This window comes from Delphinus delphis, chromosome 6 (assembly GCF_949987515.2).
Source record: "Delphinus delphis chromosome 6, mDelDel1.2, whole genome shotgun sequence".
Classification (NCBI taxonomy): domain Eukaryota; kingdom Metazoa; phylum Chordata; class Mammalia; order Artiodactyla; family Delphinidae; genus Delphinus; species Delphinus delphis.
The window spans coordinates 27,195,778-27,221,001 of record NC_082688.1 but is presented as its reverse complement, the minus strand read 5'-3'; the positions used below and the strand labels follow the sequence as shown (position 1 = coordinate 27,221,001).

Below are 25,224 nucleotides of genomic sequence, written 5' to 3'. Positions count from 1 at the left end.
AATCCGTGCCTCCATTCTATTTCCAAGATTCTGGATCATCTTTACTATCATTATTCTGAATTCTTTTTCAGGTAGACTGCCTATTTTCTCTCCTTTTATTTGGTCTTGTAGGTTTTTACCTTGCTCCTTCATCTGTGACATATTTTTTTTGCCATCTCATTTTTTTTTTTTTTAATGAGTAGGGTTGTGTTCCTGTCTTACTGCTTGTTTGGCCTGAGGCTTCCAACACTGGAGTTTGTAGGCTGTTGGGTAGAGCTGGCTCTTGGTGCTGAGATGTGGACCTCTGTGAGAACTCACTCTGATAAATATTCCCTGGGGTCTGAGGTTCTCTGTTAGTCCAGTGGTTCTGATACAGAGCTCCCACCACAGTAGCTTTGGCTCAACCCCCCGCTTGTGAACCAAGATCTCACAAGCCACGTGGGGTGACAAAAAGAAAAAAAAGAGAATAACAAAGTAAAAAATAAAATTAGACAAGGAAACTAACAGATATGTATGAAAGAATATAAAAATAAAAATATAGATGAATCAACAACCTGAAGGTACAACAGTACCACAATAGTAAAAAGAAGATGGGGGGAAAGGCCTTGGCTGTGGAGGGCAGGGCCTAAGCAAGGATGAGGTTTGGGCTGTGGGTGGGGCCAATGCTTAAGACCCACAGGACTGCAAAACGTCCTGGGGGCCGTGGGGGGTGGGGCTTAGGCTCAAGGAACAGAAGGGGCCCAGGCGTGCCCCCCACCCCTGGTCGCCCAGCCGGCTTCCTGAGCTCATGTGGGTGGGGCAAACGCCCTCCTCTCCTCTCCTGCTACTCTGGTCTGGAGGGCTCCTCTCGCCTGCCTCTCCTGAACTCCCCTCAGCCTCCTTCCTATGCCCCCAGGACCCGTGTGTGTGTGTGTGTGGGGGGGGGGTGACCTTAGAGGGCAGGGGACTGGCCTGGGAGCTCATCAGGCTCCCCAGGCCCGAGTGGGTGGGGCAAACGCCCTCCTCTTCTCTCCCACTCCTCCCAGTTGGCTCCTCCCTCCTGCCTCTCCTGATCTCCCTGGCCTCCCTCCTATTCCTCCAAGGACCCACAAGGCCTGGAGGGGGCTTTGGAGGGCAGGGCACCAGCCTGGGAGCTCAGCAGGCTCCCCGTGCCAGAGTGGGCGGAGAAATCGCCCACCTCTTCTCCCCCGCTCCTCCCGGAGAGCCCCTCCCGCCTGCCTCTCCTGAACTCCCCTTGGCCTCCTTCCTATGCCCCCAGGACCAATGCGACCAGGGGGAGGGGGAGCCTTGGAGGGCAGGCCACTGGCCTGGGAGCTCAGCAGGTTCCCTGGGCCTGAGTTGTTGGGGCAAACTTCCTCCGCTCCTCTCCTCTCCTCCCAGAGGGCCCCTCCTGCCTTCCTCTCATGATCTCCCCGGCCTCAGGGGCGCTGATCCTGTCTGGCCTCCACTTCTCCCCACTGTGTCCCCCCACGTCCTACCGGTTCACTTGGGGGTTCCTCCCGTCTCTTTGGGTGTCAGGGTCCACCAGCGGCCAGCAGGTGCCCTAGTGGTGGGGAGACGCTAAACTCAGTGTCTTCCCACAGCGCCATCTTCTGCATCCTTTTTCTATTGCACACTGATCATTCTGTTCATTATTTAGGTCAATGCACTAGAACACAAATTTGAATGCTTTTATGTGGTAGGTATTTTCCATGAAATTAGGTCCAGGTTGAATTCTATTCATAAGAGAAAATTAAAGTACTTACGTTGGGTAAGTAAATTCTGAATAATAATAACTGACATTGATGGGATTTCTATGTGCTAGGCACTGTTCTTTACATATCTTAACATATTTAATCCTCACAAAACTCCATGAGGTCCAGTGTATTATTTTCACCATTTTAGAGATGAGAAAACTGAGGCATGGAGAAACTTGCAGAGGGTAATTCATGGAGCAAGGGCCAGAGCCAGGATTTGATGCCGGACATCTGGCTTTAGCAACGGCACTCTTAACCACTATGTCTCTAAAATTAGTGTAATCTCTAAACTTTAGAAGTTAAGAGAGCAGTAGGAAAGGAACTTCTAAGTTCCTTTTAAGAGATCTGAATATCACAGGAGAAGAGTCATAACTAAAATTTATCAAGCAGGGACCATGTGTCAGGTACTGTGCTAAGCAATTCACATGTATGCTCTCTGAATTGTTTTTTCCTCAGGTCCTGCTTATCTGTCAGGTCAGGTGTTTTTGGTTTTTTCCCTTAAAAATTTTTTTTTACAATTTTTAAAGGTTACACTCCACTTATAGTTATTACAAAATATTGGTCATATTCCCTGTGTTGTACAGTATATCCTAGCAGCCTATCTTACACCCAGTAGTTTGTACCTCCCACTTCCTCACTCTTATATTGCCCCTCCCCCAACTGGTAACCACTAGTTTGTTCTCTATATCTGTGATACGCTCTTTTAACTTTGAAAACGACACTGTGAAATAAGTACTATTCTTCCTAGGTTAAAGAGGAAGACACAGGCTTATAGAGATATAGCAGCCGCTTTCTATAAGGTTACACAATAAGTAGAATGTCTGACTAAAGACTGTGCATTCTGTGTTACCACTAGTGTACACCACCTCCCAAGATGAGAAAGTTTCTCAAATGAACTCCTTGGTATAAAGTCAAGAATATAATTTGATATGTTGCTCTGGCTGGCTAAGCCTAACAGAGAGGTAGCTGAAGAGGTGGAGGGAAAGACTTTGCTGTTATGATCTGAGGGGCCCCATCTGAAAGATGAGATACATATTTATTGAGTGAATGAACATTATAAATAACCTGATGGTGCAGCTGATTATAGTGGAGATAGGAAAAGCTTTCTACAGGGTTCTCAAGCTGGATTTCCAGTTTGGTGAACTGTTTGGAGGGGAAAAATTAGATTTCCATGGTTAAGCACTTTGAGAAATTATCCCCTTCTAAAATAATTATAATGCCTATAAGAAGTTGGACTAATATTAAAAATATTCTCTTTAGCTTTTTTTTTTTTTTTGCGATATGCGGGTCTGTCACTGCTGTGGCCTCTCCCGCCGTGGAGCACAGGCTCTGGACGCGCAGGCTCAGCGGCCATGGCTCACGGGCCCAGCTGCCCCGCGGCATGCGGGATCCTCCCGGACCGGGGCACGAACCCGTGTCCCCTGCATCGGCAGGCGGACTCTCAACCACTGCGCCACCAGGGAAGTCCATGAATTTTCTTTTAAACCTCACTCATCGACCTTGTTTTTAAAATTTCTTTCCTTTGCCTGTCTTTTGGTGTAACAAGATGTTAGTTGGGATTATCCTGGAATTCCAGGTAGAGCTCTAAAGACAAAAGATGTTACCTTCACACTGTAAAGAGAGGAGCTAGGCTGTCTAAGTGGGACTTAATTAAAGATAACAACTAGTCCAGAGAACTTCACTCCCAACAGCCCAAGAAATTAAAAATTTTAAAGGAAATTCACAGAAGGGAATTCAAAAGGTTAGAGTGCTTTTTCTACTCCTCTCTGTATGAGGAAAGCGGTGCTTCTCTTCCCCAAGCCAATTCAGACTCTATTTGAATAGATAAAGGATTATTTTTTTCTCACATAGCAGTAAGTCTGAGAGAGCTGATACCTTCAGTTATCTGCTATTTTCTTGATCCTTCTCCCATGGTCACAGGGCATGCCCCAGCTCAAGGCAGAAAAAAAGAAGGGCCCATCTCAAGGGCATAGTCACTTTAATAAGAGAAGCCACATTGTTTTCATCCTTCTGTTTGTCTGTTCTTTTACCAATACCACACTGTCTTCATTACTGTAGATGTACAGTAAGTCTTAAGACTGAGTAGCATCAGTGCTTCAACTTTGGTCTTCTTCATTTAGTTTTCAGAAGCATGTCAGACAGATTTCTTCATTTTCATTTGCCCATATTCTAACACATGGCCAACCGCTTGCTGAGTGGCTGGAAAAAAACATATTTAATGTTTTAACTCAACATGCAGAGTTGGATATACCTTTTTGGTTAGCCATCTGATGGTATCCGCAGTTCCTGACAACTGCAGGTGTCAGGAAACCTTGCTATGCAGAGGTCCAAGGCATCATTGTGGAGCCCACAAATGTACCCCATGAATGAGTCAGCACTGGGAGCCTGCTATAAAGAAGAATATCTATAGCAAAAAGAAAAACAAAAGCCATAACAAACCCCTGTGAACTAGAAGGCCTTTTGTTCCTTTTCTATAATTCCCCTACCTACTACCTTGACCCTGGAGGACACAGATGGTGGAAGGGGCAGAAGAGGAGGAAAGGTTGAAAGACCACCCCATGCCTCTTTCCCCCACTGCAGGCTCTGAGCCAGGCAGACCTGAGCTGATGGAGTGGGAAAAGCTCTGAATTAGATGCAACACTGACATTTTAATTGGATTGGACTCTTAATATTTTAGTATCTTAAATGATGAGGAAGTAATGGGATCTGCTGAAGTAATGTTAAAGGATGGGAAGGGGAGATCTGACATAGGATCATAGTTGGGGGCTTTGTCTGGTGGATGTTAGATCCACTTCCTGACTATGCCCCACTGATTTCAGCCTCTTCAACAAACTGGTTATGCTGGAAACTACAAACTCCTTTAATCCTAGCTGTTGACCCACAGTCCTTACTCCTAATAGGTCTTTCTGGCTCTCATCCAGTAGCCTTTTCATTGCTGTGGGGATGCTGGATCTGTCAGTAAAAGGCAACTTTAGGAGAACATTTTGGGTTGTGTGGGACCAGAGAAAGCCCAGTAGGGAGACTGTAACAGAATAATAACAAATCCTGGTCTGTCACTGCCTGCCTTTGTGATCTCTCTCTAGCTCTGAGTTTCCTACTCTGAAATAAATGGTCTAAAGAAAATGATTGTAATAGATACTTCTTGTGATGGCTGCGTGGCTCCCTCCATTCTCAGACATTGCCTCTGATACCTAGGGATGTGACCTAGCATCCCTCCAGAGCTGATCAACAAGAAGAGGACATCTGTCCCAGGCCAGGGCAGGCTCTTTCCTGGCAGTACCGAATAGGGGGACACAGAGACTGAACAATATTAACATTGACTATCATTAGTAACTGAGGGTATCCCACATCTACCTACTGCTGCTGGCCTCAGACTGCCCAACTTCTTGCTCTTTTTGGGGATTGATGGCTGATTCCCTGGTAGCCTTTCAGTAAATCCGTCATTTTGCTTAAGCTGCCCTCAACTGTTTTATATGACTTACAATCCATGCTACTTTTTTTAAAGGGCCCATTCAACTTCCAAAATTCTTTTATTCTTTGATTTAATGGTACCTGTTACTCTTGAACAGAGATGAATTATAACTTTGAGTGCTAGTAACCACAGACACCTGGCAACTGTGGCACCAGTGGGTGACTGCAGTTTTGGAAGTCTTTATACTGATGAACACTAGAGATATTCCTTTTCATAACATCAGCTATTTTAAGTAAGTAAATTTGTACTTGTTACACATGGAGAATATTTTTAGTTTAATAGTTCATATTAGAGGTATAAGTGACGTTTACAGGAAAAGATTTTAGTTTCAAGTGCAAGTAATAAGAGAGCCAAGTTATATTTTTCAAGTCACCATATCAGTGTGTATTATTAGATACACAGAGTCTAAAGAGTTGAGTTTATAATTGAATTGGTTTATCACTTAAATCTCATGTGCCAGGATCTCACTGTACTGACTGAATTCAGGACAATTTGTGCTCTTTAGTTAATCCTCCTTGATAATGCTGACCATTAAAAAAATAGAAATTAAATTTAACATTTTGTCTTAAACGTCATATTTTACTACACTATAACTGGAAAGGGCATAGTTATCAAATCCCTATGAGAATAACTTCAGAATGAAAATCCCTAACCAGAATACTAAAGTATAGAAGTGTAGTTGGCTCCTCTAATATGAAACTTCCTCATCATGGACTCTTCATGGTTTTTAAAACGTTTTTGACTTCCCAAAGTGAAAGGCATGCCAATCAGTGGATAGAAAGCAGTATTGCAGAGAAGAAATAGCTAGGATTACCTTTATGGTACTGGGTTTTGGGATGTTGCCAACTTGATCCGGGGGATGGATGATCAAGCTGAGACCAAGAAGGGTTATGTAGAATTAACTTGATGATTAATATTAGATGCATAACCATAATGTTTGTACAAATAGAGGAACATGCTGCCAAAAAATTTATAAAGTAGTTATGAACTAGAGGCGATTCCCGCCCCACCAAGACAAAAATGTCTAGAGACATTTTTGGTTGTCACAATTGGTGTGTGCATGCGTGCTACTGGCATCTAGTGGGTAGAGGCCAGGGACCCCATAAGAGAGCTAAGAATTGTTCAGCCCAAAATGTCAATAGCATTGAGGTTGAAAAACCTGGTTTATAACAATTAGTTTCACATGTTTTCGTACTCAAAATGCTTCACATATGTTTAGTCAAAATTCTTTTCCATTTCCGGAAGGGGGGCTAAGGGTAAGTATTTTCACCTTGGCCTGCGGCCTAGAAAAGCCTAGAAAAACCTCCTCTTTTCTTCCGCCTACCGGTCCGCGAGTCAGAGCCCTGAGCAGAGCCCAGGAAACGAACCATGGCGCGCGCTGGTGCAGCCGCCCCCTTTCGCGGGGAGACGCCGGGGGCGAGGGCGCTGGGAGGTCTTTTCTCGAGTTCACGTGGCCGGAGGGTCAGACTTCGGATCTCCCTTTTGTGGCGGCGGCCAAAGAGCAACAGTACGAACTGCGGCAACCAGAGTCACGGCAGGACAGGCATTTAGAAAGTTTCTTCCCGTATTTGACCGAGTATTAGTTGAAAGAAGTGCAGCCGAAACTGTAACCAAAGGAGGCATTATGCTTCCAGAAAAATCACAAGGAAAAGTATTGCAAGCAACGGTAGTAGCTGTTAGATCAGGCTCTAAAGGAAAGGGTGGAGAGGTTCAACCAGATAGTGAAAGTTCTTCTCCCAGAATATGGAGGCACCAAAGTAGTTCTAGACGACAAGGATTATTTCTTACTTATAGATGGTGACATTCTTGGAAACTACGTCGACCAAAATAAGTCACTATTGAAATGGCATCACGTGAAGCTGCCACTGAAGTTCTGAAATCTTTCATCATGTAAATAATTTCCCTGTTTCTTTTATAATAAAGTAATGATATCCAAACGAAAAACAAAAAAACCCTCTTTTCCAGATATTCATACAGTTAGACCACTTTTGCTTTCTAATAGATAAGCAGTACTTTATAATTTGATTTGTTTTATCTGCAATAATTATGTAACTTTGTAAACCGCTCCCAAAAGTCAGGGCAGGTTTTAATTTTCGCACATAATTTCCCCAAATCTTGCCTCTCCCTGTTATCAATTCAAAGCCTTCCCTCATTTTATTGCCCACTTGCTTCTGTTTGGCCCATTTCATTAAATAACTGAAGCACTGACCAGAAGCAAATATAGTGAGCACAGTTAACGTTTAGATAGAACTTGTCTTTTTGTGAGGTGATATCATTTCCCTTAGATTAAAAAAAAAGTATTCTTTAGGCTCTAGGCAGATGGGGACCCAGCTTATTTTCACAGTTTGGAAATGAAACAAATTTCAGATTACTCGTAGAGTCTGAGATGATTAATTCTCTTCTGTTGGAATTAATATGTTTAGGGAAAGCAAAATATTTGATTTATCTTTTTTAAAAAAATTCTGATGCTTTTCACTATTGCCATATTGGTGTTAATAATGAACTTAATTATACCACAGAATGATACTGGCATAGACATATGATTTATAGATGTTATAGTATTTTTTTTAAGTTCAAGGACAAAACACATATTTTGTGGAGTCTAATTAAAGACTTTTAAAACTGTAAAATCTTTTGGGAAATAACATCCAACTTCTGCCCCTAAATTCACAAAGCTAAAGAAATGTATAAAAATTATGAAAGAACAAACTGAAACATCAAAGTATAAATATTCACAGCGGTTGCTTTTTTTTCTTTAGTTTGGCTAGAGGTCTAAAAGCCTTTCTCTAACAAGAGGTGCTTGCTTAGAAAACCACATATGAAAAGTATCTTAGCAACTCTATTCTTTCTTGATAAGTAGTGAAATGTAGAGATTTACTACAATTTCCCCCACATTTTGAACACTTAGTATTTAGGGCAGGGCCTCTGACATCCAGCAAAATGCCTGGTACATAGCAAAAGGCCCTTGTTAAACGAATTAAAACGAACAGACAAATATTCAGATAAAAAAAAATCAATGCAAGTCTGCAGTTCTTACTCCCATGCGGCTCTTACTTATCTAGCAGCTCATTATGTTATTTCCAGTTTCCTGGTGTCCCCATGATCTGTTGACACATCAAATAAAAAATGTGCCAAACTAAACTTGTTTTTTTCTACCCAAGTCTGTTCCTCATTCTTGTTTCCTATTTCTCTGAATGTAACCATAATTCTCCTACTCACCCATTCCCCACATCCTTTTTTGACAGGTTGAGGTGACACCCAGCCTGTTCTGGTTCTACTGCATCTTTCCCCATCCAGTTCCCTGCTCCTAGTGTCCTCAGCCTCCACTACATTTTGTTTGGAACTGTGAATATCCTCCATTTTCGCCTGTCTTTAGTCTCTTTTTACCAAACTTTCCTAATCTTGTTGTTTGATTGCAACCCTCCCTCCCACCTCACCCCCCCACCCCCCCACCCCCGCAAAAAAAACAAAGAAAAACGCAGTTTAGCATAATGGTTGAGAGACTGGAGTCTGGCTCGGATTTGTCTGAGCATAAAATGTAGTGATCAAGAGCTTAGGCTCTGGGGCCAAACCACTTGGTTTATGGTCTGCCATTCAAGGACTTCTTTTCTGAGCTAATTTCTCACTTCGTAGTCCAGCCAAAGTACTCCCCTCCATCTTTCTCTTAGCTTTTAGAGGCTAGTTTGCCTTACCACTAACCTGAAATAGCCTTCCTCTCCTTGGAACTTGCCCTATCATGGCACCTATACTTATTATTACCCGCTTTGTAATCTCCCTTGGGAAAACACGTTTCTTGAGGGCAGGATATTATCATATTATTTTTTTTATCTCCAATAAGTCATGGTGTGATTTGCATACTGTGGTTCCTCGAGAAATGTTAGGTGAATGAAATCAATTCACAGAAATAAATCCGATTCTGAGCGTCTCCCCTTGTGGACTGCGTTTATCCAAAATCATAAAACTTTACACTAAAAACGGTGAATAAAATGTATTTAAATTAAACCTTTAAAAAAGCCGACTTAAAAATTTTTCTTGAGGATCCCAAAAAGTCCTGAAGACGTTTATGGGTTTCATGTATCAATACTTAGCATATTAGAAATAACTGAGAAACATTTAAAATAGTTCTTTATGTATTCGTTCTAAAAATAATAAATGCACTAAATGTTAAGAGAAATAATGCATATTTATTATTTATGTTGTATTCATCTGACCACTCTCCGCGTCTTACACAACTCGCAGCACGCAGAAGACGCTGGACTCTTATTAGAACAAGCCCCGGCCCTCCTCACCCCGCCCAGCGGCCAACCACCAGCGCATCCGAGGCTCCTGGGACACGCGGCCCGCCCCCTCCGCGCGCCGGCGACGGGTGTCAAGGCGCACGCGCAGAGCTCCGAGAGGCCCAGCCGAAGAGCGGGCGGCCGCGGCCGTAACTTACCCCTCCCCTCGTCGCGCACGCCGGGAACCCGTCGCCGCGGCTGCTTCGGCTGCGGCGGTCGGTCGTCGTGATGGACTGTCCGTGGAATGAGCTGTCCCTTGCCTTTTCTCGTACTTCCATGTTTCCCTTTTTTGACATCGCCCACTACCTGGTGTCGGTGATGGCACTGAAGCATCAGCCGGGTGAGTGCGGGGCGCCGAGGACCGGCCCCCTCGGGATCCCCCTCACAGCGAGTACGGCCTGAGCGGGGTAGCGGCCGAGCTGCCCCCCCGCCCGGAGTCCTATAGTCGAGCTAGAGGGGCGCCAAGAGGTGGCCCGTCCGACCCCTCGAGTACAGGTGGGGAAAATGAGGCCCGGGCGGTCCTCGCCAAAGGAGGCGCTGGGTTGGGGGGAGTGCGGGGGCGCCCCACCGCCGCGGGCGGGACTCCCGGGACAGGTGACAGGGCGGCCGCAGCCGCTGTTGGGAGCCCAGGACTGCCCGCGTCCGCCCAGGGGTTGCGCCGTCTCCCGGCGGTGCCACCAGTTCCTTGGAAAGTATTTTAAAATGACCTGGGAACAAAGCTCCCGGAGACAGCACGTCTGACTTCGTCGCTTGGGGTAGTGAATGGTTCTGGACGGCTCTCCGGTTTTGAAAGTTGGGTAAACACTGAAATAAAGAGCCTTAAGTAGGCACCCCCAAGTTCCCCTTAACGGAGAGGTCTCCCACCTTGTTTAGCATGTTAGACAATGATTGCTGAGAGGAGTGGCTTCCCATTTTGGGTCATATGAGTGACGTTGTACAAGAAAAGCCATTTGCCGTAGCTTCCCTTCTCTGTACAGTGGGGATGTGGTCTTAATACAGAGTTTTGAGTTCTTTCAAGCATGCACACAAGGAGCAATATTTGTTTTTTCTTGTATTTTACATTCAGGATATATTTGCTCCTGTATTGCTTTACTTTTGCCCTTATTCTACCTGCCTTTTCATTTTATGCTTTCTTCTTTTTTTGAGATCAGGCATTTTCTTTGCCTTACTTTCTCTGTGTTCATGCTGCTTTTAATCTGCCTCGTCCTACAGTCAGTGAGTGAGGGATTGAGGATGATGCTGTACCTCTTATGGTCTGTTTTTTGCGGGTTTTTTGTTTTCTTTAAAACCCTGGACCTCAGAAATATTTTTCATTTAAATTGAAATTTGTAGTTCAGCCTAAATCATTGTTTGGTAGCAGTTTTGACCTGGATAAGGGGAATATTAGTGTATTAAATCGGGACAGATAATCTGCATAAGAGACTGCTTCCTTGATTTGAAAATAAGTACATTTTATTATTATGCCATATTCAGTATTTGGTATTTTCTTTTTTTTTTTTTTTTTTTTTTTGTGGTACGCGGGCCTCTCACTGTTGTGGCCTCTCCCGTCGTGGAGCACAGGCTCCGGACGCACAGGCTCAGCGGCCGTGGCTCACGGGCCCAGCCGCTCCGCGGCATGTGGGATCTTCCTGGACCGGGGCACGAACCCATGTCCCCTGCACCGGCAGGTGGACTCTCAACCACTGCGCCACCAGGGAGGCCCTGGTATTTTCTTGTATAGCTTAAATCAGAGGTTCTCAAAGTGTGGTCCAGGAGCCCCTGGGGTTCCTGACACTTCCAACTCAAAATTATTTTCATAATAATATGCAGATGTCATCTTTTTCACACTCATTTTCTCACAAATATACAGTGGAGTTTTCCAGAGGCCACATGACCTGCCGTACTGTAACAGGTTGAATGCAGAAGCAGATATGAGAATCCATCTGTTTTCAATTTGAAGCAGACATGAAAGAGATTTACTAAAAAAGTGTGAGTTTTCTCACCAAATATTTTTTACTTTGGAAAATAGTTATTTTTCATGAAAAATATATTATTTTTTAACATTTAGTGCATTTATTATTTAAAAAATGAATACCTAAGGAACTATTCAAAAATTGTCTCATTTATGATTTCTAATAAGCTAATAAATATTGATAACCCACATAAAGAAAAGCTTTTTAGGGGGTCTTCAAGAATTTTGTTTTGGAGTCAGCCTTTTTAAAGGTTTAATTTACCTGTATTATATTCACCCTTTTAAATATAAAGTTCTATGATTTTGGACAAACACATACAGTCATATAACTACCACCACAATCAAGATAGAGAACAGTTTCATCACCCACCCCAGATTCCCTCCTGCCCCTTTGTAGTCAGCCCTCCCCAAGCCCCTGGTAACCATTCATCTGCTCACTAATTTTGGGGGGTGCAGAGGAGTCCTGAGACCAAAAACCTTGAGAACCATTGGACTAATTGGACGCTAGTACAGTGTTACACATGGTGTAAAAATATATTCCAGTACCAGTACTTGTAAACATGTAAAAATTATAGAATTCACACAAAAGAGTGAACCTGCTTTTACTAGAATTGTGTTAGACTGTCCTTTCACAGTATTGGCTGTTATCAGTCCTAAATATCTTGTCATTCTGATGATCAGAAAACACAGTTTTCATTTGCATCTGTCATAGTTACTAATGTTTGCTGGCCATTTGTATTTATACTTATATAAATCTATTGAGTTGATCATATTGTTTTTCGTGTTTAAAATGTAATACATTTAAAAAAATGAATTATCCTTACATTTTTGGAATAAACTGTTTGATGTATTAGTTTAATTCATTAGGGATTTTCATTTGCCAATCCTTATATAAAACTTTACTTAATTGGCAACTTTTTTCTGTTCCCCAGGGACTGATTCTTTAGAACACAGACCTGTAGTACAATAAAACCGCAATTCATCTATGTACTGCTACCGGGTTCTTCTTATCCTTATCTCCTCAAGCATGTTACTCCTTGAGACTCTTGACTTCTGGAATGTACTCTATCACTGCCAGTACCTCACTCCCCACTTTCTATAGTTTACATCTTATGGCTTACAGACTATGCCTAGATCTAGACTACTGAGGGCAAGTGGGTAAAGGGGATTAACTCTTTCTATCTGTGGTGTTGATAAGGATGGCATCTTTTTTTTTTTGTTTGGTTTAGGTTGTAGGCCTTCAAATCCAAGGAAAGATGATTATCCCCCCTACACCCTTCCTTTTCCATGTGACTTGCACTTCACAAGTGAAACCATCAGGGGGTATTTTTTAAATTTTTTATTTATTTTAAAATTTTTATTGGAGTATGGTTGCTTTATAATGTTGTGTTAGCCTCCACTGCACAACAAAGTGAATCAGCCATACACATACAGATATCCCCTCCCATTCAGATTACCACAGCATCAGGGGGTATTTAATATGTTGGATTCTTTTTTATTTCTTAGTTTACTTCCATTTGCCTCATACTTAACCTTAGTTCCTCTTGAACTCTGGCATCTGATTGTCTATAGCTTTTAGTTTTGGCTAGTAGTGTAGGGGTTTTTTGGGTTTGTTTTTTCTATTTTCCTGGGCATTTTATTAGGAAGTTGGAAAATGCTGCTTTGGGAATTGTTGGTCAGAAACCATTTTAACGGAATGTTTATGTCATCAGTTGTAATCTCTCTTACATTTTAAATCTGTGTTCTCTGTTTTTTTCCTATTTAAATGTTCATTAAAATAAACACATTTCTTTAATCCTACATTCATATCCGATTGCTATTTTCTGTAAGACATCCTGAAAATTTAACCTACAATGATCTCCACTTGATTTTTACACACAAAATCTATTATTTTACTCTTAATTCTCTGACCACTATTTTGCTAACTTCCCTCAAATCATATGTAGTTCAATTAAGCAAATATTCACTGTAGTAGGTACTATATTAGATGTTGAGGATATCAAGATGAAAGTTACTGTTATAGCTCTGAAAGAATTCAACTGTGCTGTTGTCGCTGTAATCTCCTCTGCCTCCCCCTCCTCCTCCTCCTCCTTCTCTTTCCTTGCAGTGTCACATAAGGTTGCATTACCTTTCTTATACATTAATAATATTCATTCATTTCAGATACATGAAAAACATTTCAGTGTCTTCATTCTAATCCTCATACATCTCTTTAGGTAGGTATTATTGAACACATTTTACAGATGAGTAGTCTTACAGGAATAAAATAACCTTACTTAAGTCACATAGTTTAGTAAATTATGGAGCTAGTTCTTGGGCTAATTTCAAAGTTCTCAACTATTCTGTGCTCTCTCTTTGCAGATACATTTAATGTTCCAGGTTTCTCAGTATTTAGCAATTTCTCAATAAGTTGTCATTTGGCATCGTTATTTTCTCCCATGATTTCGGTCATTTCCACATCACCATTCAGTTTCTCATTTGTTTTCAGGAATTAAATCCAGGAATAAAGTTTGTCATTGTTCCTTCCTCTAATCTGTGGGAGATGAAAAGATTAACAAAACAAGAATTTATCAGTTCTGGGGATTCTGGGAAGGTGGCAGCATACTTTTGCTATCTTTATGAATTCCGACGTAAACACATACAGAAAAGTGCAAAAGTAATCATAAATGTATAGTTCAGTGAATTTTCAGAATGAGCACAACTATGTTAATCAACATCCAGGTAAAAATAGAACAACTATGATCCCCCCAAAGGCCTCTTTGTTATAGCATGCTTTTAAAAGAGCAGATTCTAAAAAAAAAAAAAAAAAAAAGAGCAGATTCTGCCCAGTGTGGGGTGGAAAAGGATGTCTCAGAAATGACAGTCCATAATTTACTTATGTGAGTACAGAGAATCTTACTTAAATATCTTTAATATATATTTTTTAACATCTTTATTGGAGTATAATTGCTTTACAATGTTGTGTTAGTTTCTGCTGTATAACAAAGTGAATCAGCTATACATATACATATATTATACATGTATCTGCATATGCCCTCCCTCTTGAGCCTCCCTCTCATCCTCCCTATCTCACCCCTCTAGGTGGTCACAAAGCACCAAGCTGAGCTCCCTGTGCTATGTGGCTGCTTCCCACTAGCTACCTATTTTACATTTGGTAGTGTATGTATGGCCATGCCACTCTCTCACTTCGTCCCAGTTTACCCTTCCACCTGCCCGTGTCCTCAAGTCCATTCTCTACGTCTGCATCTTTATTCCTGTCCTGCCCCTAGGTTCTTCAGAACCATTTTTTTTTATTTTAGATTCCATGTATATGTGTTAGCGTACAATATTTGTTTTTATCTTTCTGACATACTTCACTCTGGATGACAGTCTCTAGGGCCATCCACCTCACTATAAATACCTCAATTTAGTTTCTTTTTATGGCTGAGTAATATTCCATTGTATACATGTGCCAAATCTTCTTTATCCATTCATCTGTCAATGGACACTTAGGTTGCTTCCATGTCCTGGCTATTGTAAATAATGCTACAATGAACATTATGGTACATGACTCTTTTTGAATTATGGTTTTCTCAGGGTATATGCCCAGGGGTGGGACTGCTGGGTCATATGGTAGTTCTAGTTTTAGTTTTTTAAGGAACCTCCATACTGTTCTCCATAGTGGCTGTATCAATTTACATTCCCACCAACAGTGCAGGAGGGTTCCCTTTCTCCACACCCTCTCCAGCATTTACTGTTTGTAGATTTTTTGATGATGGCCATTCTGACAGGTGTGAAGTGATACCTCATTGTAGTTTTGATTTGCATTTCTCTAATGATTAGTGATGTTGAGCATCATTTCATGTGTTTGTTGGCAGTCTGTATATCATCTTTGGAGAAATGTCTGTGTAGGTCTTCTTTTCATTTTTGGATTGGATTGTTTGTTTTTTTGATAATGAGCTGCATGAGCTGCTTGTATATTTTGGAGACTAATCCTTTGTCAGTTGCTTCATTTGCAAATATTTTCTCCTATTCTGAGGGTTGTCTTTTCATCTTGTTTATGGTTTCCTTTGCAGTGCAAAAGCTTTTAAGTTTCATTAGGTCCCATTTGTTTATTTTTGTTTTTATTTCCATTTCTCTAGGAGGTGGGACAAAAAGGATGTTGCTATGATTTATGTCATAGAGTGTTCTGCCTATGTTTTCCTCTAAGAGTTTGACAGTGTCTGGCCTTACATTTAGGTCTTTAATCCATTTAGAGTTTATTTTTGTGTATGGTGTTAGGGAGTGTTCTAATTTTATTCTTGCACATGTAGCTGTCCAGTTTTCCCAGCACCATGTATTGAAGAGGCTGTCTTTTCTCCTTTGTATATTCTTGCCTCCTTTATCAAAGACAAGGTGACCACATGTGTGTGGGTTTATCTCTGGGCTTTCTGTCCTGTTCCATTGATCTATATTTCTGTTTTGGTGCCAGTACCATACTGTCTTGATTACTGTAGCTATGTAGTGTAGTCTGAAGTCAGGGAGCCCAGTTCCTCCAGCTTTGTTTATATTTCTCAAGATTGCTTTGGCTATTCAGGGTCTTTTTGTTTCCATACAAATTGTGAAATTTTTTGTTTTGTTTTGAAAAATGCCACAGGTAGTTTGATAGGGATTGCATTGAATCTATAGATTGCTTTGGGTAGTATGGTCATTTTCACAATGTTGATTCTTCCAATCCAAGAATATGGTATATCTGTCCTGTTTTTATCATCTTTAATTCCTTTCATCAGTGTCATATAGTTTTCTGCATACAGGTCTTTTGTCTCCTTAGGTAGGTTTATTCTTAGGTATTTTACTCTTTTTGTTGCAGTGGTAAATGGGAATGTTTCCTTAATTTCTCTCTCAGATTTTTCGTCATTAGTGTATAGGAATGCAAGAGATTTGTGTGCATTAATTTTGTGTCCTGCTACTTTAACAAATTCATTGGTTAGCTCTAGTAGTTTTCTGGTAGCATCTTTAGGATTCTCTATGTATTGTATCTTGTCAGCTGCAAACAGTGACAGTTTTACTTCTTCTTTTCCAATTTGTATTCCTTTTCTTTCTTTTTCTTCTCTGATTGCTGTGGCTAAAACTTCCAGAGAGTGGGCAACCTTGTCTTGTTCCTGATATTAGTGGAAATGGTTTTAGTTTTTCACCATTGAGAATGATGTTGGCTGTGGGTTTGTCATATATAGCGTTTATTTTGTTGAGGTAAGTTCCCTCTATGCCTACTTTCTGGAGGGTTTTTATCATAAATGGGTGTTGAATTTTGTTGAAAGCTTTTTCTGCATCTATTGAGAAGATGATTTGATTTTCTCCTGCAGTTTGTTAATATGGTGTATCACATTGATTGATTTGCCTATATTGAAGAATCCGTGCATTCCTGGGATAAACCCCACTAGATCATGGTGTATGATCCTTTTAATGTGCTGTTGAATTCTGTTTGCTAGTATTTTATTGAGGATTTTTGCATCTATGTTAATCAGTGATATTGGCCTGTAGTTTTCTTTCTTTGTGACATCTTTGTCTGGTTTTGGTATCAGATAATGGTGGCCTCGTAGAATGCATTTGGGAGTGTTCCTCCCTCTGCTATATTTTGGAAGAGTTTGAGAAGGATAGGTGTTAGCTCTTCTCTAAATGTTGATAGAATTCATCTGTGAAGCCATCTAGTCCTGTGCTTTTGTTTGTTGGAAGATTTTTAATCACAGTTTCAATTTCAGTGCTTGTGATTGGTCTGTTTATATTTTCTGTTTCTTCCTGATTCAGTTTCAGAAGGTTGTGCCCTTCTTAGAGTTTGTCCATTTCTTCCAGGTTGTCCATTTTATTGGCATATAAGTTGCTTGTAGTAATCTCTCATGGTCGTTTGTATTTCTGCAGTGTCAGTTGGTACTTCTCCTTTTTCATTTGTAATTCTGTTGATTTGAGCCTTTTCCCTTTTATTCTTGATGAGTCTGGCTAATGGTTTATCAATTTTGTTTATCTTCTCAAAAAACCAGCTTTTAGTCTTATTGGTCTTTGCTATTGTGTCCTTCATTTCTTTTTCATTTATATCTGATCTGGTTTTTATGATTTCTTTCCTTCTGCTAATATTTTTGTTGTTCTTCTTCTTCTTTCTGTGATTGCTTTAGGTGTAAGGTTTGATTGTTCATTTGAGATATTTCTTGTTTCTTGAGGTAAGATTGTTTTACTATAATCTTTCCTTTTAAAACTGCTTTTGCTGCATCCCATAGGCCTTGGGTCATTGTATTTTCATTGTCATTTTTTTCTAGGTATTTTTTGATTTCCTCTTTGGTTTCTTCGTTGGTCTCTTGGTTATTAAGTAGTGTATTGTTTAGCTTCCATGTGTTTGTATTTTTACAGGTTTTTTCCTGTAATTGTTATCTAGTCTCATAGCGTTGTGGTCGCAAAACATACTTGATACGATTTCAGTTTTCTTAAATTTACCAAGGCTTGATTTGTGACCCAAGATATGATCTATTCTGCAGAATGTTCCATGACCACTTGAGAAGAAAGTGTATTTTGTTGTTTTTGGATGGAATGTCCTATAAATATCAATTAAGTCCATATCGTTAATGTGTCATTTAAAGCTTGCATTTCCTTATTTATTTTCATTTTGGATGATCTGTCCATTGGTGAAAGTGGGGTGTTAAAGTCCCCTGCTATTATTGTGTTACTGTTGATTTCCCCTTTTATGGTTGTTAATATTTGCCTTATGTATTGAGGTGCTCCTATGTTGGGTGCATAAGCATTTACAATTGTTACATGTTCTTCTTGGATTGATCCCTTGGTCGTTATGTAGTGTCTTTCTTTGTTTGTTGTAGTAGTCTTTATTTTAAAGTCTATTTTATCTGATATGAGTATTGCTACTCCAGCTTTCTTTTGATTTCCATTTGTATTGAATAAATTTCTTCATCCTCTCACTTTCAGTCTGTATGTGTCCCTAGGTCTGAAGTGAGTCTCTTGTAAACATCATATATATGGGTCTTGTTTTTGTATCCATTCAGCCAGTCTGTGTCTTTTGGTTGGAGTGTTTAATCCGTTTACATTTAAGGTAATTATCGATACGTATGTTCCTATTACTGTTTTCTTAATTGTTTCAGGTTTGTTATTTTAGGTCTTTTCCTTCTCTTGTGTTTCCTGCCTAGAGAACTTACTTTAGCATTTGTTGTAAAGCTGGTTTGGTGGTGCTGAATTCTCTTAGCTTTTGCTTATCTGTAAAGTTTTTAACTTCTCCATTGAATCTGAATGAGATTCTTGCCTGGTAGAGTAATCTTGGTTTTAGGCTTTTCCCTTTCATCACTTTAAATATGTCTTGCCACTCCCTTCTGGCTTGCAGAGTTTCTGCTGAAAGATCAGCTGTTAACCTTGTGGGGATTCCCTTGTATGTTATTTGTTGCTTTTCCCTTGCTGCTTTTAATATTTTTTCTTTGTATGTAATTTTTGATAGTTTGATTAATATGTATCTTGGCATGTTTCACCTTGGATTTGTCCTCTAGGAGACTCTATGCTTCCTGGACTTGATTGACTATTTCCTTTCCTATATTAGGGAAGTTTTCAACTATAATCTCTTCAAATACTTTCTCAGACTCTTTTTCTTTTCTTCTTCTGGGAGCCCTATAATTAAAATGTTGGTGCGTTTAATGTCCTAGAGGTCTCTGAGACTGTCCTCAATTATTTTCATTCTTTTTTCTTTATTCTGCTCTCTGGTAATTATTTCCACTATTTTATCTTCCAGATCACTTACCCGTTCTTCTGCCTCAGTTATTCTGCTATTGATTCCTTCTAGAGCCGTTTAAATTTCATTTATTGTGTTGTTCATCATTGTGTGTTTGCGCTTTAGTTCTTCTAGTTCTTTGTCAAACGTATCTTGTATTTTCTCCATTCTATTTCCAAGATTTTGGATCATATTTACTATCATTACTTTGAATTCTTTTTCAGGTAGACTGCCTATGTCGTCTTCATTTGTTTGGTCTGGTTGGTTTTTATTTTGCTCCTTCATCTGCTGAGTATTTCTCTGTCTTCTCAGTTTGCTTAACTTACTGTGTTTAGAGTCTCCCTTTTGCAGGCTGCAGGTTCGTAGTTCCCGTTGTTTTTGGTGTCTGCCCCCAGTGGGTAAGGTTGGTTCAGTGGATTGTGTAGGTTTCCTGGTGGAGGGCACTGGTGCCTGTGTTCTGGTGGATGAGGCTGGATCTTGTCTTTCTGGTGGGCAGGACCATATCCAGTGTTGTGTTTTGGGGTGTCTGTGAACTTATGAGTTTAGGCAGCCTCTCTGCTAATGAGTGGGGCTGTGTTCTTGTTAGTTGTTTGGCATGGGGTGTCCAGCACTGGAGCTTGCTGGTCGTTGAGAGGAGCAGGGTCTTAGTGTTGAGATGGAGATCTCTTGGAGAGCTCTCGCTGATTGATATTACATGGGGCCAGGAGGTCTTGGTGGTCTAATGTCCTGAACTCTCCCACCTCAGAGGCTCAGGCCTGACACCTGGCTGGAGCACCAAGACCCTGTCTGCTACCCGGCTCAGAAGAGAAGGGAGAAAAAAAGAAAGAAAGAAAAATAAATAAATAAAATAAATGTAGTTATTAAAATAAAAAATAAGAATAAATAATAAAATAAAAGAAAGCAAGCAAACCAGTAAACAAATCCACCAATGGTAAGAATCACTAAAAACTATGCTATGATAAACATAGAAATCAGTAACCAGGGTGTTGCATTCAGCAAACCCCAAGTCTACAGTTGATCCCAAAGCCCACTGCCTCAATGGTGGGATGATTCGTTGTCTATTCAGGTATTCCACAATGCAGGGAACATCTAGTTGATTGTGGAGATTTAATCTGCTGCTCCTGAGGCTGCTGGGAGAAATTTCTCTTTCTCTTCTTTGTTCCCACAGCTCCTGGGGTTCAGCTTTGGATTTGGCCCTGCCTCTGTGTGTAGGTCGCCCTCTGGCGTCTGTTCTTCGCCCAGACAGGACGGGGTTAAAGGAGCAGCTGATTAGGGGGCTCTGGCTCACTCAGGCCGGTGGTCGGGAGGGGTACAGAATGCGGGGTGAGCCTGCGACAGCAGAGGCTGGCATAACGTTGTAACAGCCTGGGGCGCCATGCGTTCTCCTGGGGAAGTTGCCTCTGGATCACGGGACCCTGGCAGTGGCGCGCCGCACAGGCTCCCAGGAGGGGAGGTGTGGAGAGTGACCTGTGCTCGCACAAAGGCTTCTTGGTGGCTGCAGAAGCAGGCTTAGCATTTCATGCCTGTCTCTGGTGTCCGTGCTGATAGCTGCGGCTTGTGCCTGTTTCTGAAGCTTGTTTAGGTGGTGTTCTCAATCTCCTCTCCTCGCACACCCCGAAACAATGGTCTCTTGCCTCTTAGGCAGTTCCAGACTTTTTCCCGGACTCCCTCCTGGTTAGCTGTGGAGCATTAGCCCCCTTCAGGCTGTGTTCACTCAGCCAACCCCAGTCGTCTCCCTGGGATCTCACCTCCGAAGCCCGATCCTCAGCTCCCAGCCCCCATCCACCCTGGTGGGTGAGCAGACAAGCCTCTCACGCTGTTGAGTGCTGGTCAGCACTGACCTCTGTGTGGGAGTCTCTCCGCTTTGCCCTCCGCACCCCTGTTGCTGCGCTGTCCTCCGTGGCTCTGAGGCTTCCCTCTCCCACCCACTCCTCACCTCCACCAGTGAAGTGGCTTCCTAGTGTGTGGAAACGTTTCCTCCTTTACAGCTCCCTCCCCAAGTTGCAGGTCCTATCTCTATTCTTTTGTCTCTGTTTTTTCTTTTTTCCTTTCCCCTACCCAGGCAGGTGGAGAGTTTCTTGCCTTTTGGGAAGTCTGAGGTCTTCTGCCAGCGTTCAGTAGGTGTTCTGTAGGAGTTGTTCCACACGTACATGTATTTTTAATGTATTTGTTGGGAGGAATGTGATCTCCACGTCTTACTCCTCCACCATCATGAAGGTCCTCTCTTTAATATTTTTTAAGCTAAAGGAAACTTAGAATATTTGAGTGACCTGACAAAACATTGATCAGGGAGTGTGCTGTAGTAGAAAGCATTCATAAAGTCAGAAGTCGGAAGACCAGTGTTTAGTTCAAACTCTACCACTAACTAGGTAGCTTGGGATAAGAACTTAAAACTCAGTATTTAAAACTCAGAACTTAAAACTCAGTGAGTGAGGTGGACCAGAGCACCAGCTGAGCAGTGTCGCCTCTCCAGGAGTCTTCAGTTTTGAGTCTAAAGAGCTCTTCCTCCAAGCTTCTAAGTTTTAATAATTTCAGCCTATCCTTTGTTCCCCCAGGAGTGGTAACAGCTTTCTACAGTTGATACTTCTGTGACACCATAGTATTTACTTTTTACTTTTTCAATAATCTAGTTAACAATTTTATACCTACTTACTTATTTATATTAAATCCTTTCTGTTAATAAAACTTTGTATTTTCTGTTTCCTGACTGGACTCTGGTACAGAAACCTAGGAGTGGGGTTTAACTACATGCTTTCTGGTTTCCATATGTAATATTAAGATATCTAAAGTGCTGGCTATTTCCTGTCCATAGATCTAGTCAGTATAATGCCTTCAGTGTGGCAGGCCAATGTGATGTTTTGTGGACTGTCAATATGATCATAATTTCTGTGGACTTGTTTAGAGAGCAGGAGAGTTGACATAGATCTGAGGCAAGACTGTGATAGTGTACTGTTAAACCTGTCAGGTAAAAGCAAAGTGTTTCTGGGATTCTTTGCAAATTAATATGGAGAAAAAAGCATTTCTTTACTAGGTTACAGAGGTTAATGCTGATTTGTTCTAGTAAAAATACTGTATTTTGAATACCAGCTGCAGTTGGAGTCATTACCAGTCTACATTTAAAATAGTTCACAATTATTCTTCAAGATCCATCTGCTTTACATATAGCCCAAGCAAGCAAGTTAAGTGGAATGTGATAGCTATCATCGTCTTTCATCTTTCATGTTTTTGGTTATGGTACTCATCTCTGTAATACTGCTTTGTAAAAATATCTTGGTGAGGAGAAGAAACTCTAGGGGCTTCTACCTGATCATTCCTATCATAATGATCCTTATTCCAAGGATCAGAGAATCAATATGCAGAGTGTGCCAGTTGCTAAGTATGTCTAGTCTAGTTATACATTAAGGAACTGGGGAAATAACCACAGCCGTGGATTTACTTGGCCCACTATGATTCATACTTGATATAAAACTCCTTGAATTGTGTCACAGGTAATCTCTAAGCCATTGTTGCCTACATGATTATTTTAAAATATTTTGATGAAAAAGCATACTTGAGGCATATGAGCTAGATTATGTTGTTAATTTTTCTTCTTAAAGAGATAAATCTATAAATGGGAAAGACTAGGGCAAAAGTTTACTAATATGCAATTTAAAAATACTTAACCTCTGGAGATGAGGCTTTAAGAAGGCTAGAGCATTCCCCTGCTTCTTTCCGGAAGTCATATTAACCACCAGCAAGCTGAATGCTGACTGTTTGGAAATAGCTACAGTGTAACTATTAAAAACGGAGACACACTGCGGAACTAAAGTAGACTGAGTATATCAAAATAAAGAAGTCATGTGTGCAGTACATTAAAGAATATCTTTCTAGTCTTTGTTTTAACTAAGTCAGTAAAAGTATGTTAAACATAGTCTAATAGGGCTTCCCTGGTGGCGCAGTGGTTGAGAGCCCGCCTGCCGATGCAGGGGATACGGGTTCATGCCCCGGTCTGGGAGGATCCCACATGCCGTGGAGCGGCTGGGCCCGTGAGCCATGGCCGCTGAGCCTGCGCATCCGGAACCTGTTGCTCCGCCGCGGGAGAGGCCACAGCGGTGAGAGGCCGGCGTACCACAAAAAACAAAAACAAAAACATAGTCTAATACTTCATTTGGCTGGAGAATGGGATTATTTTGTGGATGTGATTTTAAATGAATTTAAGGGAGTAGGGTGTGACTTTATTTCTCAGCTTTCATTTCATAATGAAAATATTTTGATGTTAAAGTCCCCAGGTGATTATATGTACTTCAGATATCTTATACTTTTTTTTTTTTGTACACGGGCCTCTCACGTTTGTTTAAAACTGAGAAAAAATTAAAGATATCATATTAACTATTTTTTTCTACTGAAAATTATTTATATGCCCTAAAGATATACAGCTGTTTCTGGTTAACTTTCTGTATTTTTTTTAATATAAATTTTGAAAGCATCATACTTTTATTTATTTGGCCCTGTCTCATGGCATGCCGGATCTTAGTTCCCTGACCAGGGATTAAACCCGCACCCCCTGCGGTAGAAGCACAGAGTCTTAACCACTGGACTGCCAGGGGAGTCCTGTGTTTTCATAATTTAACTTCACATTAAACTGACTGGTGCCAGTACGATATATACAAAGGAACATCATACCCAAAGAACTTTGTCATAAGATTGCCTCATGCTGAAAAATGTGTTATGGTAGTGTGTGTACTGAAGAAAGCTTTAAAGAAAGGTCTGTTTGAGTTAGAGAAATATTTCTGGCTGACATAATTTTGAAAATCAGGCAAAAAAGACTGGTATGAGAGAGACCCTCCCTTTAACTCTGTTCTTTTCCTTTCTTTTTTGGTCTAATAAAATCTTAGTTTCATTGATTTAAGACTGTTGGGGTTATGAGTACCTTTTCAGTGCCATAATGTGTCATTCTCATCCCAGCTTTGCAGTAAGAACTCAAAAGTATTATATCTTGGGCTCAGATAATTGAGTCAGAAGCAGCCCAAGGGTTGCATTCTCCTTGCCTCTTTTCTCTCTTGTCAGTGATCAATCCATTCAGCACACAAATCAACAGAGTGTCTGACATGTACTAGGTAGTAAATATGTATTTTTATGTATATTCTCTTATTTTAAGTTCTTATAAGTTATGTGTTATTCTCATTTTATGAAACTTGAAGTTTAAGCCAAGAGAGGTTAGAGGTCCTACAAAGAGTCACAAAACTGGTACGTAATCACAGTTATCTCTGTGACTTGTGATAAAACTAAGGGAAATTAATGGTAGTAAAATTATCATACTTAACACTCTTGAAATATTGCACATATATTTTTCTGTTGTACAATAAACATTTGTTGAGCATCTACTTTACACTAAAGTTTCTTAGAGTCTCAAGGGGTATATCAGTCTTATAGTGGAGCTAACACTTGTGAACAAAAACTAGAACATGATATATTTTAAGAGGAAAGGATAAAATACCGTGAAAGTTGAGGGAAAAGGAAAGTTATTTTGACAGACTTAATTGGAAATGCATATTACATGAGTGAATAATTTGTGTGAAAGCATCAAATTTAGTAAATTTGATTTGGATTGTTTTAGTGGTCAAAGGAAAACTTTTTTGGCATATTTGAATTTGCCTAAGCCTAATTGTTGTGTCAGATGGATGATAGTAATGCTAAATCTTCCATTAGAACAACCCTAAGGGATACAGAGGATACAGACATATTCCCTAATTGTATATTTACCAGAAGTAATCAGTTACTTTGGAATGTGTCTTCATAGTAACTGTGTAATGATGGGCCCATTGTAACTCTCATTCACTTAGAGCTCCCATTTCCAGAATGTGTGTGCAGAGCTAACCAGGGTATGGCCTGAGAGAGAGAGAGAGGGACACACCCACACCCACACAGACAAACACACACGAGGACAAGGTTGGGGGAGAAGAAGGTCTTGAGGGGGAAAAGGGGTGTGCATGTATAAATAAGTACAGAAAAAGAAGTCTGGAAGTTGCCACCCTACAGAAAATGAGTGTGACTGAAGGGTAGAAGTAGAGAGGAAAGGGTAATTTTCTTTTTTTTTCTATTTACTTCTATAATAATAG

General features: G+C 40.8%; 1 protein-coding gene across 7 annotated transcripts in view; it reads left to right on the top strand.

The window, feature by feature from the left end:
* Positions 1-9,485: 9,485 nt before the first annotated feature.
* TMEM38B (transmembrane protein 38B) overlaps positions 9,486-25,224 on the top strand; it is a 274,182-nt gene continuing 258,443 nt past the window's right edge. For 2 of the 7 annotated variants that reach the window (XR_009519837.1, XM_060014391.1), the window contains exon 1: positions 9,486-9,804. Coding sequence is in view for 5 of the 7 variants with exons in the window: in XM_060014391.1 (XP_059870374.1) it covers positions 9,693-9,804 (112 nt within the window). In the remaining 2 variants the exon portion in view is untranslated. The remainder of the gene's footprint in view (positions 9,805-25,224) is intronic. The other 5 variants (XR_009519838.1, XM_060014394.1, XM_060014392.1 and 2 more) reach the window with 4 other exon arrangements.